Here is a 16,890-nt window from a genome sequence, read left to right as displayed (position 1 = left end):
GTTGGATCTAACTTCCTTCAGTTGCAGGCAACTTGGTCAATGGCCAGGAATGATCAGTTATAGTCCTACAGCATCTAGAGAGTCACAGGTTCCAAATCCCTGATACAGGATGTTTTAAGTTAGGCTGTGACTAGAATACAAATAGACCTGCTTCTCAATGATCTAGAATTCCTATGTTAACAATTACAGCATATAACTAATCTGTGCTCAGTGATGCTGGGTATGTACCCTGGCTTAAGTCCCTTGCTGGACTTAGTACAACATTCTTTACAAGATTTCCAGCAATCAGAAAGCTTTAAGTAGTACACCAGAAATGCGTAAGCAGATCATGGTGTAACTCCTGCCCATCCCACTGGATTGCTGTTTCTGATCCATTAGCTACCTATCTTCCTTCCTTTCAAGATGGTACCTTCCAACTCTATGATTCTATGTTCTTTACCAAGGACAACCCATCTTTTGGATATGTCTGACCAGCTTTGAAAACTTGGGAGAGGAGTTTCTATAGGTAACCTGTGCAACTTTTCCTTCCTTGGAGGTGGAAGGATAAGTTCTCTGAGTGGGTTGGTGAAGTTAGGAGCATACTTCGTTTGCATTTGAAAGATAACAGTCCTACATCTTGCAGCAACCTGCAGATTCTTAGGATAGTGTTGGCAGCAATAATGGCATATTAATTCTGCATTTCAGTGGGTAGGTTAGCTTTTCCTCAGATTTCTGAGTCGAGCCACACTCTTTTTCTGAACTGAAATGGGTGGAAAACCTAACTCTGAAAAGATTGGATAGAATGGGGTCAGCCCAGAATAGTGACTTGTACAGAGTTGCCACAACTGACCTCCTTTGAAGGCAGGTAATTCTAACATACATCCGTGTATCCGGTATGATGACATAATTAGATCACTTCTTGTCCAGTCAGCACAGAACTGCCCTTGTAGGAGGCTCACTGAAAAAGTGGTCAGGGCCTCATGAGAGCTTTGAATGACTTAATTGATTTCATTAGTTGTTCTTTCATCTGCGATGCAACATATGGTTTGATAATGACTAGTGTAAAGATCAAACTTTTAATGTACCACAGTGGTTGGAGGTAGTATTTGATCCTGCACAGATCAGGACAGAGATGGGTTGTGCTTTTTCAGTGTTTAGCAGACAGCAGGAGTGGGGAACTTTCAGCCCTCCAGATGTTGGTGAACAACAACTCCCATCAGCCCCAGCAAGCATTGTCAATTGCCATGGATGATGGGAGTTGTGGTTTATCAACATCTGGAGGGCCAAAGGTTCCTCACCCCTGTAATGTAGGAAGGCTGGGAGACTTACATGCCACTTCAAGCTAACAGTTTGAACTCTGTTTATTGGGGCAGAGCTCCCTCCCCACCATACCTGCTGCTGCTGCCACCAGCCCTGCCCACTCTGCCACTGTCATGGGCCCTGCTGGGCAGCAATGATTTCAGGCAAGATTGTGCCAATTTTGGGTGAGAACTCACTAAAATGGATGCGATCCTGCCCCAAATCAGTGCTGCTGGCAGAAGTGGCAGGGCAAGTGTATTCTGCTTCTTTAAAATGTAGGCATAAAAGGTAAAGGTAAAGGTACCCCTGCCCGTACGGGCCAGTTGTGTCCGACTCTGGGGTTGCGCGCCCATCTCACTTAAGAGGCCAGGGGCCAGCGCTGTCCGGAGACACTTCCGGGTCACGTGGCCAGCGTGACGAAGCTGCTCTGGCGAGCCTGCACCAGCGCAGCACACGGAAACGCCGTTTACCTTCCCACTATAAAGCGGTACCTATTTATCTACTTGCACTTAAGGGTGCTTTCCAACTGCTAGGTAGGCAGGAGCTGGGACCGAAAGACGGGAGCTCACCCCACCGCGGGGATTCGAACCACCGACCATGCGATCGGCAAGTCTTAGGCGCTGAGGTTTTACCCACAGTGCCACCCGCGTCCCTAAAATGTAGGCATAGGGAACGCTTAAGACTGAAGTGTTAAGTGAACGTTAATCAAAACTTTAGGATGCTTTTGGAAGTACCACCTGGAGGCTTCCGTGGCTCTGCTGTTGAGCCTCAACCATTTTAGTATGATTTTGTTTTCTGAGCCTGAAAACAGCAACTGTTAGACATTTGAGCAGGAGTGCCCTCCTCTTAGGTGTTTGTGCAAGAGGTTTTAAAATTAATGAGCCTGGCTTTCCCTGAGTGAGATCAAGAGCTTATTGAAGCATTGTCATTTTGGAATCTGAATATGATATAATAATAATTAATAATAATTAATAATAATTAATAATAATTAATAATAATTAATAATAAATAATAATAATAATTTATTATTTATTCACCGCCCATCTGGCTGAGCTTCCCCAGCCACTCTGGGCGGCTCCCAATCAAGTGCCAAAAGCAATACAGCATTAAACATTAACAACTTTCCGAAACAGGGCTGCCTTCAGTTGTCTTTTGATTAATGCTGATAGTTTTGATTAAGGTTCACTTTTCACTTCAGTCTTAAGAGTTGCCTATGCCTACATTTTAAAGAAGCAGAATACAATTCAGTATGCTTTGTTCCAGGTACATTGAATGGGTGTGAATCTCTGGGTCCTCAAAGGTTACCCTATTTGTGTAGAAGCTGGTACAGTGGAACCTCGGGTTACAAACACTTCGGGTTACAGACTCCGCTAACCCGGAAGTAGTACCTCGGGTTAAGAACTTTGCCCCAGAATGAGAACAGAAATCACGCAGCGGCAGCGGGAGGTCCCATTAGCTAAAGTGGTACCTCAGGTTAAGAACTGACCTCCAGAATGAATTAAGTTCATAACCAGGGAGCACTGTACTTTGGAAGTGGTTGGCTTGCACAAGCTGCCATTTGTGTGTATTTTGCAACCTGTTGAGTTTGTTTAGGCATGTTGCAATGCACTCAGTTTAAAAGAAAACCCAGGCTTACAATGCCTGAAGCAGTAGGATTAAATCTGGGAGGTCAGAATTGCCTCTTAGCACACATGTGTGGTTAGCACACATTTATTTTCTTCAGCTACTTCTCCATTCTTCATCTTTTGAGTATTTAATGCTGTTTTATTCAGTACCTCTGCTTGATGTGTTTTGAGTTTTTGGCTGAAATATTTTGTATATGACATGCTCTGCAATGGGTGTTCTTAGTGTGTGATGGTAACTTAACACTGTAAGCCCAAGCAAGGGTGGCTTTTTACATCCACTTGAGGTCCTTCCTTAGTCTATTTTAGCTGTTCAGGTTTTATGTGTACACCAGAGGGTGCTCTCAGCTTAGTGTTTTGAGTAGATGTGTGCTAGTTTTGATTTCCTTCCAGGGTTCTCCCTTTTTTTTTTCTTCAGTTGCTTAGCCTGGTATTCAGCAGCAGCAGCAGCTCCGCTGCAGATGGATGCATTTACATAAACTAAAGAGACAATAGTCCTTAGGCTGTGGTCACTGTGCATTTAAAATGTCTGTCCCACTCTAGTTAATGTAGTTGGGACCTTTGCCAAGTCGGTCAGTGCAACTTTGGTTTGCTTTTTGTTTCATCAGAAATGAAATTGTGCCAGTTTTCTGCATCTGATGACAAAGCTACAAAATGTCTGGTCTAAATGACAGCATTCAGGCCTATGTGGATGTAGAGGTCACACCCATATCATACATGAATAGCCCAGTTGGTAGAACATGAGACTCTTAATCTTGGGGTTGTGGGTTTGAGCCCCATATTGGGTGAAAGATTCTTGAATTGTAGAAGGTTGGACCAGTTAACTCATGGTCCCTTCCAACTCTACAAGTCTCTGATTCTGCGATTTAAAGCATATTTAAAGCACGTGCCTTCTCCCCAAAAAATCCTGGGGACTGAAGTTTAAGTGGGCTGGGAATTGTAGCTCTGTGAGGAGTAAACTACAGTTCCCAGGATTATTTGGGGGAAGCCATGTGCTTTACATTTATGGAGCAGATGTCAGTCTAGATGCTGTGTGAATGTCTGCTGCTTCAGTATAGGAGCTGCTGCTGCTGCTTTTATTATCATCCAAGTCTTTGTCCTTTTGAAATGCAGGCAGAAATCTAAAACTTCACTATGAAGGCACTAGTTGGGCTGTGGCAATGCAAGAGCAGGATGCTGGACTATAGATGGTCCTTTTGTGTGATCCAAGAGGGTTCTTTGTGTTCTTAGGCTAATTTCAACTTTCAGCTACTTCTGTATATTCAACTCCTATATCTGCTTCTGTAATAATTCTAAAGCCAGAATTGTGTTGCAGATACCATCACCAGTTAAAACTTTGATCCTCATATGAACCATACTTCTTACTTAGTCTTTTTAAAACTTTAATTATAACTCATTCTAACCAGTGTGTCAAGAGTGGCTAACAAGAGTGGCTATATTACTAGAAGCACAGAGGGTACTGATTTCAATTTTGCTTAACATATGAAGCAAGTACAGTGCTGTGTTTTACATTAAGTCTAAAGCATTCGTTTCTCCCCTCCCTCCAATTTTCTCTCCTATTTGACTTCTGTCCCAGGCCATCCTGCTGTGACTGTGATAACCTAAATGAATGGCAGGCACCACCTCACTGCATCTCAGTGATGCACCCATCTGAAAGCTGTTAAATATTTCCTAGGCCTTCTTGGCTGTTTGCCCTGCAGCTTACAAGTCTTGAAACTGGGAGGCCACCACTAACTTATTTCCACATCTTCCATTAGTACTTGTCTGTATTGTCACATGTTGACTGCATTGTTAAGGGAGTTCCATACTTCTCCAGACCCTCTTTTCCTTACAGCTCCATTAATAGAATTGTAGCAGTTTGGAATGCTTTCATTGTAAACCTGCCAAGCTGTCAAGATACTTAAATAGATAACTTCATAGGGGTTATTTTTGTAACTGGGTGCATTATAGGAGTAACACAATACTGACATGCCACTCAGGTGTGAAATGTGCATGTGTTGTCTTTTCATGGTGATCAGGAATTTTATGGCTGTATTTCCAGGATAAACTACCTGGGAGATCTGTAATGAGCCTGAAATAGCATCTGCTATATTTTTGGAAAGAGGTTTGCTGGTTTGTTCTCTGTATATTCAGACACCTCTTGAGAGATTATTCTTGAACATGGCACAAGGGTTTCCGAGTTGGGGCGGCGGTCTTCATCAGTGTTTGGATGCCAGGTGCCATTTTGAATCAAGCTGGCAGACCAAAACATGACTTTGCATTGATGTCACCCAGTTTTTGGCGTGACAGATCCAAACTCACAAATTGCACTATCAATTTAAAAATCACAATCTTTTTTGGTTCCTAAAAATACCTGGGCAGCTCCGGGCACCCCCTGCTAGCAACAAATAAAACAATGAAATATAACAACTATGGGCAGTAATTTTGTATTCTTTGAAGCTGAAGTAGACCATGTGGCAAAACTGTATCAATCATTTACCTTGTCTGGCATAAATATAGTGGTACCTTGGGTTTCTGAACAGCCCTGTTTACGAACTATTTGGTTTACAAACTCCGCAAAACCAGAAGTAGTGTCCTGGTTTGCGAACTTTACCTCAGTCTAAGAACAGAAGCCGAACGGTGGAAGGGCACCGGCAGCGGGAGGCCTCATTAGGGAAAGTGTGCCTCGGTTTAAGAACGGTTTTGGTTTAAGAATGGACTTCTGGAACAGATTAAGTTTGTAAACCAAGGTACCACTGTACACCCATTTCTTGTGCCTTAGGAGTCATTAGAAGGGACAGAAACAGCAAGCAAACAGTATGACACACATTGGAGTTGTTAATATTTTCAATCAGTGGGGATTAAGGGATGCAATTACCACATTTTTTCACTGTCTTCAGTTACACTGAAGGGAAGGGGGAAGGGGGAAACCCCTTAATTTCCCTGCTCTGATTCTCTTCTTGCTCAACTTGGGCAGCTGTGAATGCACATGTAAAAGTATGAGAGAGATTTCATAGTAAGTAAGCTATGAGTTGACTGCCAGTTGCTCTACTTCATATTGCACCACAGCAAAATCATTGTTGCTGTGTGTCCAATGAAATGCAGAGCTGGAGATAGCTGCTGACCTTTCTGGGGTGATTTCATTTGCCATGGTCTCTCTACGCCCCTTGCCAGTGAATGTGGCAAGTAGGCTATTTTGCCATACATGGGTTCAATCCATTCCAGAGAGGGAGGTAATAGACAATTACAGTAATGCATTAAATAGCTTTCAAGTTCTCTGTTACCTTGGGCAAACAGTGCCGCTATATAGCCTCCAAAAGTCATCTTTTAAACCTCTCTCCGTCCTGAAACTTAAAAGTCTATTACATGGTTGTGACTATTCGGGCTCAGAGATTAAGTTTGGTGATCTGTTAACATCTTAACCAGTTAATTCCTGGTGATTTTCCAGGCAAATATAATATGCCTTTTTTCTTGTGAGAAGATTCCCCCCCCCCAAAAAAAAAATATACTTTTCCTCATGCTGAGCTAGAGAACTCTTCAGCCCCAAACAGCCTCTATGGACAGATTTCACATAAGCTTGACAAGTTTGCACATTCAACCCATCCATGGAAGGGATGCTTTAAAGATTATCTTATGTTTTCTGGGATACACACTGATATGAATTAAGTACTAGCCTCTGAGCCACACACTGGGGAAATGCCCTCCCCTACATATGTTACACGCCTGTTCATACATTCATTTTGCTTTCCACTGCATTCTTAATCTCAAGCAATTTATAAAGAATGATCTGAGAGGAGATTTCAGCAAACTCCATCCTTGTTTGCAAAGGCTCTTGCATAAAGCAGTAGTCTGTGGCATAAGCCAACCTGGTTTATACTAGCTGTTCAGATATTGCTTTCCGTTGCCCCCCATCCCCCCCCCCAGTCCTTAGTTACTTACCAGGGCTTATTCATGTTGGTGGGGTTCTTCTTCCTTCTTTCCTGGTTTGATGGCAATCTGTTTGCTTCCCCATCAGTGGTATCTGGGAGGTCTGCAGTCCTGCTGCATTTGAAGGCTGCAGTGTGTTGCTTTGAAACTTTTCACCATTTCTTTGACATCCTGATTCTTCTCTGGAACGCTGCTTCTACTGTGAATAGTCCATCACGACACCGTGCATTCTCCCTGTGCAACTGATTGTTGTTCACAACAGCTTAATATGGTCAGCGTGATCTGTGTGCTGCTTCCCCTGGGAGAAATTCTTTGTTCTAGAAGCTCTGAGGCATGAGAGTGACCATTCCAGGCTCTGAGGCACAGTTCTATTAATACCTCTGTTTGGAACTGGCCCTTACTATCTGTTGAAAGTGCTGAACAGACTCCAAATTCTTCTTGTCCCACTCGAGACAGCTTCTAACTTCACAGAGGCCACGAACTTCTAAACTGAGTAGGAGGCTGGAGGGGATGGCACTTTTGAATCTATCTGTGGAGAATGTAACCTATGGAAAAGTCTACTGTGTTAGGTTTGTAGCTTATCTAGTCCAGAATCTGGCCACCATCAATGACCTGTTCTGGAAGTATAGAATACCACAAGGCACTATTGGTGTATTTTGGTCCCTGGTTATCACCACTTCTAGCTAGTGTTAGAAATTCCCCGGGCACCAGACACATTTTGCATCTGGTATGGTTTCAGTTGCAACCATGTGGAGATCTTTGGATGCCAGGTTGGCAACTGACATCTCCACCCATCTGGCCCCTCCAGCTCTCTTAAGCAGGTAAGCAGAATAGCTTATTTATTTCATATATATCCCACCTTTTTCTCCAAGGAGTACATGGCCCATCCCCTCCTCAGTTAATCCCTACAACGACCCTGTGAGGTAGGTTAAGAAGTTGTGACTGGTGCAAGGCCACCCAGTGAGCTTCATGACTGAGTGGAAATTTGAACCCTGATCTCCCAGGTCCTAGTCTGACACTCTAACTACTATACCACACTGTCTTCCAATAGTACTTCTGCTATGGGGTAGCTGGCGAGAGCCAGTGTGGTGTAGTGGTTAAGAGCGGTAGTCACGTAATCTGGGAAACCGGGTTCGTGTCTCCGCTCCTCCACATGCAGCTGCTGGGTGACCTTGGGCCAGTCACACTTCTGTAAAGTCTCTCAGCCCCACTCACCTCACAGAGTGTTTGTTGTGGGGGAGGAAGGGAAAGGAGAATGTTAGCCGCTTTGAGACTCCTGAAGGGGAGTGAAAGGCGGGATATCAAATCCAAACTCTTCTTCTTCTTCTTCTTCTATATAAATTAAGTTGGTAAATAAATATGGGGGAAACAAAATTTCACTTGGGGAAGGATCTGAAATATTTTCCTTGAAGCATGAATTTGTTTTATTCTGGTTTTAATGTTTTGTAAACCACTTTGAGATTTTTTGCTTTAAAATATAAAGCAGTATTGAAATGAATTGGAAAATAGTAATAATAGCAACAAATCTCACCAGGGAAAAAATGGTGCCTAGACAACCATTGTGGCAACCGCAACTTAGGTTTAAGGTGCCATTTGGTGATTAGCTTATATCTGAGTTTCTATCACTGCTTCTAGTCTGATGAGAAGCAATATTTTCATAACTAACTTACAAAGGGGCCTATCATGCCATTGGGTCACAAATGTGTTTGAACCCACACAATGATACATTGGACACCAGCACACACGGGCTTTTGTGTTCTCTGTGTCTCTTAATGCTATTGCTTTGATAGCACAAAGGCTAGATTACCTTGACCCAGACATGGGGGGGGGGGGGGATGTGAAACTGCATCCTAAGGCTCAGGAGCATCATCATCAGCTTTCAAATGACCACCTTGTTGAGCAGTCCAGTTGTGCACTTTTAATATTTTTGAGTAAAATATGATCTCTGCAGCCTGGTAACCTTCCTAAATTTTGGCTGCAAGAGCAAAGTGGTGAAAACAATATGGGGTAGCCAATATGGTATGCTGCAGAAGTGGGGATCCAGCAACAACCCCCATCAACTCAGCCAGCATAGCCAGCGGTCAGGGATGTTGGGAGTTGTAGCTCTCCTCAAGATCTGGAGAGCATTATGTTGGCTATCCCTGCTATAAGAAAACAGTCTGTTTAATTCAAACTTACAGATTACAAGCCAGTTGTGTTCCAGGCTCAATTTAAGGATAGACCGAAATATGTTTTCGTGCAATCTGATATGGCAGTTGAAGGAAATCAAAGCCTCTTAATTCACTTCTGGTTATGAAATGTATTATGACAATTCTTCCCAGAATTTAAACTGGGAGAGGATTTGCACTTCTTCATATTCAATAGATACTCTCTGTTCTCCGATATTGTTAAGAGATAACTGCATCCTTTTGGGCATTGCGTGCCTGACAAAGGAATCACAGAGGGCCTGCCTTGCTATCTGCCATTTGTCCAAGAAGATCTGAGCATCATGGATAGACCTATCCTTCATGAACCTATCGCTTTTTAAAAGCCACCTAGATTAGTGTCACTCACATCCCGTGGCAGGAAATTTTATAACTTAACAATGCATGTTGTAAAATGATACTCTCTTTTGTCTGTGCCTATCAGATTTGTTGAGTGAGACTGAATGTTTGTAATTTGACAGGAAGAAAACCCTTTCTAGCCACAGCATTCATTCCATCACAGCCATACTTTGCTGCCCATTCTCTAAACTTAAAAAATGCTCAAAACAATTTAACCTTAGCGGAAAAGCTCAGAATAATGTTGTCGAAGAGGGAGCTGAAAAAGTTGAATAATGTTGTAAACATACATGCTTTCAGACCCAGGAACCACTTTTAACCCAAACATGCATTTGGGGACCAGTTTCTTGATATGTTTGCATGATGGTAGTGCTCTTGTTGCACCCACCTTGAATCAGACCACAATCCACTAGTAGGCCTTGACCCACCAGTTGAAGACAAATGCTTCAGAGTCTTTTGTGCAATTCTATCTCCTTCCTTGGAAGTTTTTAAGCAGAGCCTGGATGGCCATTTGTCATGTAAGATCTAGTTGAGATTCCTACGTTGCAGGAAGTTGGAGTAGATGACCTTTGAAGTCCCTTTCAGCTCTACAATTCTATGATTCTAACAGGTGCATATGTAATAATTTGGGTAAACTTATTTAAAACAGACTCACATTGAATGAGGGTTTTTTTTGGGGGGACTCAGGAAATGATGCCTATTTGTGTTGTATTTAGTTAGTTAGTTCAATTCATGAGTCTCCTAGTAAAAAAATATTCTAGGTAACAGGTTTATATGCAGTCTCTTTGAAAAAAGATCTCACAAGGTGGCTTACAGGTAGTTATGACAATTAACACAGTGAACAGTGAAAATCAGCTATAATGTCAAAACTGAAAACTAATGAGAACAACACAGTTTAAAACTGAAGCAACAAGTCAGCAAATACATAAATCAGTTGTAAAAAAAATATTTTAGATTAAAAATAAGTTTTAAAAGTCATGCTTCAAAGAATACAACCAAGTTGTCCTGTTAGCACAAGGACTTCCACCTGTGCAGTGGGACTTCCTTTCCTCTCCCTGTGTGCCCGCCCAATCTCTCTTGGGGATCCTTCCAGAGCAGATTTGGAGTTGGGAGAGGAAGACTCATTGTACAGGTGGATGTCCTTGCAGGAACAGGACGACTTCGTTGGCTACAACCCTTGGATTCCCAGTAGTCACACCCTTTACAATACAGGGGGTCAGAATGCTTGTTATGCATTTATAAACACGAATCATCACAAATTCCCAAAGATGACAACTCCTGCTAATTATTCTGAGGGGCAGGGCTCATATATGTCTCTAAAGTCAACTTGGACATGGATCATCTCTTAAGTGCTATAGTGGACTCCCTGTATAAATGAGATGAACTGAGTGGTGCAGTCTTTTGGGGGGGAGAGAGAGAGAGAGAGATGTTTTCAAAAACTTCCTGGTATGAGTTGACTGGTCAAAAGGCTGCTTGTGAGGAGTTATATGCTGGACTCAGTTTTATATTTAGCTGGGAATGGTAGCAGTTCAACTCCCAGCACTTATCGGCTTACGCCTTGGAACGCATCCTGCAGAACAGACTAGAAGGGAACCCCTTCTAGTGTGTGCTGAGCTGGATCTTACTTGAAGGGCTGAGTCTGGAACTTTAGTCTTGACTTTTTTAAAAAATAAAAAGAATACTGGGCAATTAGCTCCTCTTGAGAAACAAGTTTGTTTGCTGACCGGGAGAAGGTCCACATGTAGCTAGGAGAGAAACCTGTGGTGGTGATTCCAGCTCTTGATTGTCCACGCCCCTGAGGATTTCCTGCTGTGTAAAGAGGCATGGACGGGACTTTGGTTCATGTTGAGGGGTGTCCACCCCTTCAAAGAAGTTTCAATGAAATAGGAGCCAAGCCACATAAGAAATCTAAAAGGGGTGTTCTTTTTTTTGAGGTGGAGATTCTGGATGCCAAGACCCGGGAAAAGCTGTGCTTCCTGGACAAGGTAAGGTCTCTCTAATTGCTCTCACTGAACTTTATAACTTGATAAATAACTGGGGAAGGCACTGGGATCTCAGGGGGTAAAGCAGGAGTTGCCCCCTTGTTTAATACTAAAATCTACCAAAGACCTGTATTACCAGCTAGAGTGTAAATATATATTAAGACAGGAAAACTAACTGGCTGTCCTGTCTTTTGGATGACTTCTGATAACTGTGAGAGAGGCAGTAGTTAGCATTGATTGGAGAGGATGATCAATTGGAAGAGGCTTCATGTTTAGATATTTCTCAGAATTGATCCATTAAAATGTTTCCTTTCAACTACATATGCATCCAAAAAAGAGATAAATGACTGCTGGCATTTCTTTCATTTGTCCACATTTCCCAGTGCATTGAAAAGTAGATGTCCTCTCTTTTCTGCTAGAAAGAATGACTAGAAGTCCCCATTTCTACCTCCCAATTTTAATATTTAACTAGCAGCAGCTAGACTGGTGACTGGGAGTGGCCACTGATACCATATAACACTGGTCCTGAGATATCTGCATTGACTCCTAGTACGTTTCCAAGCACAATTCAAAGTGTTGGTGCTGACCTTTAAAGCCCTAAACAGCCTCGGTCCTGTATATCTGAAGGAGCGTCTCCACCCCCATCATTCAGCCTGGACACTGAGGTCCAGTACCAAGTGCCTTCTGACGGTTCCCTCGCTCTGAGAAGTGAGGTTACAGGGAACCGGGCAGAGGGCCTTCTTGGTAGTGGCACCTGCCCTGTGGAATCCCCTCCCAGCGATAAGCAACTATCTTACTTTTAAAAGACATCTGTTTAAGGACGTTTTTAATGTTTGATGTTGTATTGTGTTTTTAATATCCAGTTGGAAGCCACCCAGAGTGGCTGGAGAAACCCAGCCAGATGGGCAGGGTATAAATAAATTATGATGATGATGATGAATGTGACATTTATCATTATTATAAATATGTGGTACTTCTGCATGACTTGTGGTCCTGTGGGGCATCCTTCCTCACCTTGAGTCCCCAGATGTTGTTGGGCTACAGCCTCCACCAAGCATGGCCAATAGTCAGGGATGATGGCAGCTGGAGCCCAGCCACTTCTGGGGAGCACAGTTGTGGATGCTTCTCATGGAGGCCTTCAGTGTGACACCCATGGGTGCCCACCCCACCCCCAAATGAATTTTGCTCTCCCTGCTCTGGGAGGCATGTGAGTTATGCTCTTCCCAGCTCACCCAAAAAATGTGTGGTGGGGCTGTGAAGAATGCAGTGTATGTGGGGATGGGGGTTACTGGAAGAATTGTTCCTGCCAGCCATCCTTCCATGTAAATTGCTTTCCCCCTTGCCTGCCAAACAGCTACCTGGCAGTCAGGCTAGAGGGGAGCATCATTGTTATAGGACATGAGTGAGAGGCCCAGCCACCACCAGATCACACCTCTCCTGGCTTGGGTCACACCCACTGGCAAGTGGCCAAGTTGCCCGTCCATCCTCACATGTGGCCTGCTAGGACAAACGGTTGCCCACATTTGCTGCAAAGTACAAGATTCTTACTCTTATTCATAAGAATACCACCCTGCCCATCTGGGTGAGCTGCCCCAGCCGATCTGAGCGAATTCCAATACATATAAAAACAATATATAACAAGCTGGCTCCCAGTTTTCTCTGCAGTCATGAGGCATAGCTAGAAAGGCTTGAGCTGGATGTGTTAAGGATCCTTTAAGCCTGATCTGTTGTCAGATGTTTCTGTAGGGGGGTCTTAAAGAGTATTGCTAGCTGGCTGTTACTAAATGAGCTGGAGTTTTTCAGGAGGCCAGCAAGTGTGACACACACCACTGTACAAATGTTCACGCCTTTAAATCCTCACTGACAGCAGCTGCAGGGAGGTTGATATCCGCTGTAGCTGGGAGAGGAGGGCCTTAAGCCTTCTCTTCATATCAGGCTGTTTATTTAAATAAGTTTCCATTCTTACTATTGACACTTGGTATGTCACTGACTTGAGTTGCTAATGTTGCAGGAAGAAAGAACTTTGCTAGCTTGAACAGCTTTTGTCACTGCAGCTAAATGCTCCCACTCTCACATGGTGTCAAAACCACTGAATGAGTTGGGGAAGTTAATTTTTGAGATAACAGGATCAAATATGTAAGTGGGTGTGCACACCTGTGCCATGTGCTAAATAAGTTGGCTGGCTAGGATGAACAAAAGCCAATGAGATTTCTTTTATTAAAATATAACATCATAACAAAATTTGTTTTCAACCAGATTAGTTTTACAAACATGTTTTGGAAGCTGGCAGAATCAACTGTTCTTTAGCATGCATGTGCATACATTTGTCAATAAGGCAAGATCTCTCTCATATGTGGTTGCTACTCATAGATGCCTTCACTTTGCTGATGAAATCAGTTTATAGATTTGCCCCGCATAAACCACAGTAGAGAGACTACAATGAGACCCCACCCATGTTTCCCTCTGACTCTGCTCTCTGCTTCTTTTGACCCCACGCATGGTCAGCATGAGGCCCCTGGCAGCTCACCCATGAGGGAATGTAACCCCAGGCAGGAAACAGGTTGCCCACCCCTGGTTAATGTGGCACCTAGCAGCAGCCATGACTACCCCCCTAAGTATTGCCTCATTTACCAATGGGTTTGGGCTGCTGTTCAAGATGCAGCAGTTTGGGCTGCTTCTTGCTTTGATTGCTGAATGACAGGACTCCAGTGTTGGGTCTCCAGAAATCTCTGCTGCAGAATGCCTGCACCCATCTATTTGGGCCACATAATGTACTGTAAGAATCGACAGCAGAGCGGTCTGTTATGGCCATAGAGGCCTATAAAATGATCACTGATGTGCTAAGTGTCTGTCATGCAAGAAGGATCATATTGCATAGCTGACTTGTAAATTTCATTAGACTGGATCCAATTAATCCCATCCAAGCTCTTGGGTTGGCTGGCTTGTAGTCAGCCACACTGGCTGTAGCCTCCTGTCCTGCCATTCTCCAAACCAGTCTAAACAGCTACTGCTGTTAACCTTACTAGTGCTTTAACAGGTCAGTTTTCATAGCCCCTAGGGCATTTGTTAAGTTCTTGCATAGTTGTGCTGGCTCTGAGAATCGGCCTTGTAAGGCAGAAGAGAACCATACCTCCCCACTGGGAGTTGGACTTCAGCTGCCATAGACACCCTACACCAGCACCTGCTTGGATTGGCTATGATGGTGGACACGCCCTTCTGAAATGTCATCATCTCCTCCTTCACCTCTCTCAATTCCTTGCATACTAGGAGGCTTTCTGCACAAGGAAGGAAAGAGGAACACTGTGTTTGTTTTGAGCTGAGTGTGAGATTCCTTCTGGGACAGAGGGAAAGAACACGAGGAAATTGCAGGGGTCTCTATACTGCCAGCTGTAAGCTTATATGCACTTTGTTGCACATGTGGACTGGAATTTTGGGCTTATTATAAACAAAAGATTGTAAAAGCCATTCCTCGTTCATGTGTTCGGTGAATTTCTGCAACATAATTCTTACTGTGACATCTGGAGCTTTTGAATTTGGAAATACTCTCAGGACTAGGGCACTCACTGAATCCTTGTGTCCCCTTTTGTAAAGACACAATGGGGTCAGTTTAGGGAACTGTAAGGCGGGAAGAAGTTTCATTCCCTGGTTTGATGCAAGCTCCACTTCTTGGTTCTAAGCCTTTGCAGAAATTCTCAGTGTGATTACATCCCTCTAGCTGAAGCTGCCTCATATCAGAAATGATGTCACAGGTGCTAGCCAATAAGCTGCTATCAAAGCTGTGTAACAAAGCTAAAGAAAAGGGGGCCTGGGGGGTGGCCACTATGGGTGCATCGGAAGATGGCTGACAATAACATCTCTCCGACCCACGCGAGGTAATTAAGAGGCTGTGATGGGAGTAAACAGCCTCCCAGCCCCCCCAAGGGTGTGGGGGGGGGACTGCCCTTGCCTGCTGTGCCCTATACCACCCCCGAATTTTGTGGGGGTGGGGGCACTAGGCAGAAAGCCCTTGTGTGGATTTCGGTGCTCCTGGACTCTGTCTCTGATCCGCGCCCCTAGCTGCAGGAACTTCAAAAGAAACAATTAGGAGGAAGCTAATGCACATATTTCAAGGAAGAAGGGGGAGTAAAGACTGCTAACTGAAGAGATCTCTGATAAACAAGACGGGTCGGAGGAACAAGAATAAATCATGAGAAGACACACTAACGCTTGGTATGTTCAGCAACGGGACTGGATGGGGGAGGGGGGAAAAACTTGCATCTAAGAAGACCGTGGAAAGCATAAGAGCTTTGGAATGACGCAGCAAAAAAATATCGTCGCCATCTTGGCAAGTTCCGTCGAAAAACTTATGTCTGGGAGGAGGAAAGGTCTGTTTTCATATTGTGGGTGATCCTCCTCAGTGGGACTAAAATGCGACAGACTTGCGAGATTAATGATGGAAAGAGTGCTGTTATTTATGAAAGTGATGATATATGGAAACCATCTTGACATGATGATTGGACGAACGGAAAAATTCACACAGGATTATAATTGGTGTTTACTTGCTTAAGGAGATTATCAGAAGATATCATAAAGAAAAAAAGAAAAATATACTGTCAGGGGTTCAGGAGCAGAGACGCAGAGAAGGGAGGAGACAGAGAGCGAGGGGGAGGAATACGAAGGAAGGATGAGTGGGGATGACGACCCGAGATCACCGAGCCTGTCTAGCGAGTCCGAGGATTCCCAGAAGGGAGCGCCAGCAGCCAGAGCAAGGGGGGAGAGCAGGGGGACACCCCAGGAAGAAGGGTCCAGAGAGGGATCAGAAAGCAGCAGTTGGAGATCGGGACCCACGTTCCCAGCCGGGAGCAGCGGGGAGAAAGGGGACCAGATATCGGGCTCTGGAGACTTTCAGAAGGAGGGAGGGCATGAGTCAGGAGTAGTCACGCCCACCTCGGGGAGCGAGGAAACGATCAAGAGGAAAGTGGAGAGTTGGGCGCGCGCGCCAAGTTCAAATGTAACGGAAGCTGGCGCAGCCAGCAGCCCAGAGAGTGAACCGAGTCCCAAAGCCCGCCGCAAGGAGGCGGAAGGGTCAGGGGGGTCCGCGTCAGAAGAGAGTAGGAAAGGAGAGACCCAGGGGGGCAGAAGGACCCAGAGACGGAAGGAAAGGCGCAGGAGGTGGAGCAAGGCTAGGGTATTAAGCTGGTGCGCTAGAGGCGGAGACTCAGACGGGTCTTCGTCGTTCTGACCTAGAAGAAGTAGGGCTGCACGTTGCAGTTTGGAAATGGAACCTGTAATCCAATAAAGACTCTTTGAAACTGAACGCTGGCTGACTTGGTCCTATGTGAGCTGGGACTGGGCGGCAGCCCTGACAGTAAGACCCGTCTCACAAGCTTCTGACACCTGATACCTCGCAGCGGAGACAGAAGCAGGTGGAGGAGGGGATCGGTGTGTGGGAGCAAGCTCACGACGGTTGGCAAAGATGACGGAAGCAGAGAAAGTTTCAGCGCTGCAACAGGCAGTTACCCAATTGAATGCGGAGGTACTGGCATCCAAGAAAAGGGAGGAGGATGTGGCAGCCGCCTACCG

At 44.5% G+C, this 16,890-nt stretch overlaps 2 protein-coding genes across 3 annotated transcripts in view; one reads left to right on the top strand and one right to left on the bottom strand.

The window, feature by feature from the left end:
• DNAJB1 (DnaJ heat shock protein family (Hsp40) member B1) overlaps positions 1-7,139 on the bottom strand; it is a 35,844-nt gene extending 28,705 nt beyond the window's left edge. The window contains exons 1-2 of the mRNA XM_083489556.1: positions 6,819-7,139; positions 5,758-5,856 (exon numbers count right to left, since the gene is read on the bottom strand). The gene's annotated coding sequence lies outside the window, so the exon portion shown is untranslated. The remainder of the gene's footprint in view (positions 1-5,757; positions 5,857-6,818) is intronic.
• TECR (trans-2,3-enoyl-CoA reductase) overlaps positions 1-16,890 on the top strand; it is a 37,272-nt gene that overhangs the window by 4,521 nt on the left and 15,861 nt on the right. The window contains exon 2 of one of the 2 annotated variants that reach the window (XM_083489555.1): positions 11,281-11,331. In XM_083489555.1, the coding sequence (XP_083345681.1) occupies positions 11,281-11,331 (51 nt within the window). Of the gene's footprint in view, positions 1-11,154; positions 11,332-16,890 lie in introns of those variants that run through there. The other variant, XM_083489554.1, reaches the window with a different exon arrangement.

Source organism: Podarcis liolepis, assembly GCF_965112155.1.
Source record: "Podarcis liolepis genome assembly, chromosome: 2".
Lineage (NCBI taxonomy): Eukaryota > Metazoa > Chordata > Lepidosauria > Squamata > Lacertidae > Podarcis > Podarcis liolepis.
The sequence above is the reverse complement of the archived record's forward strand: the minus strand, read 5'-3'. Positions and strand labels throughout refer to the sequence as shown.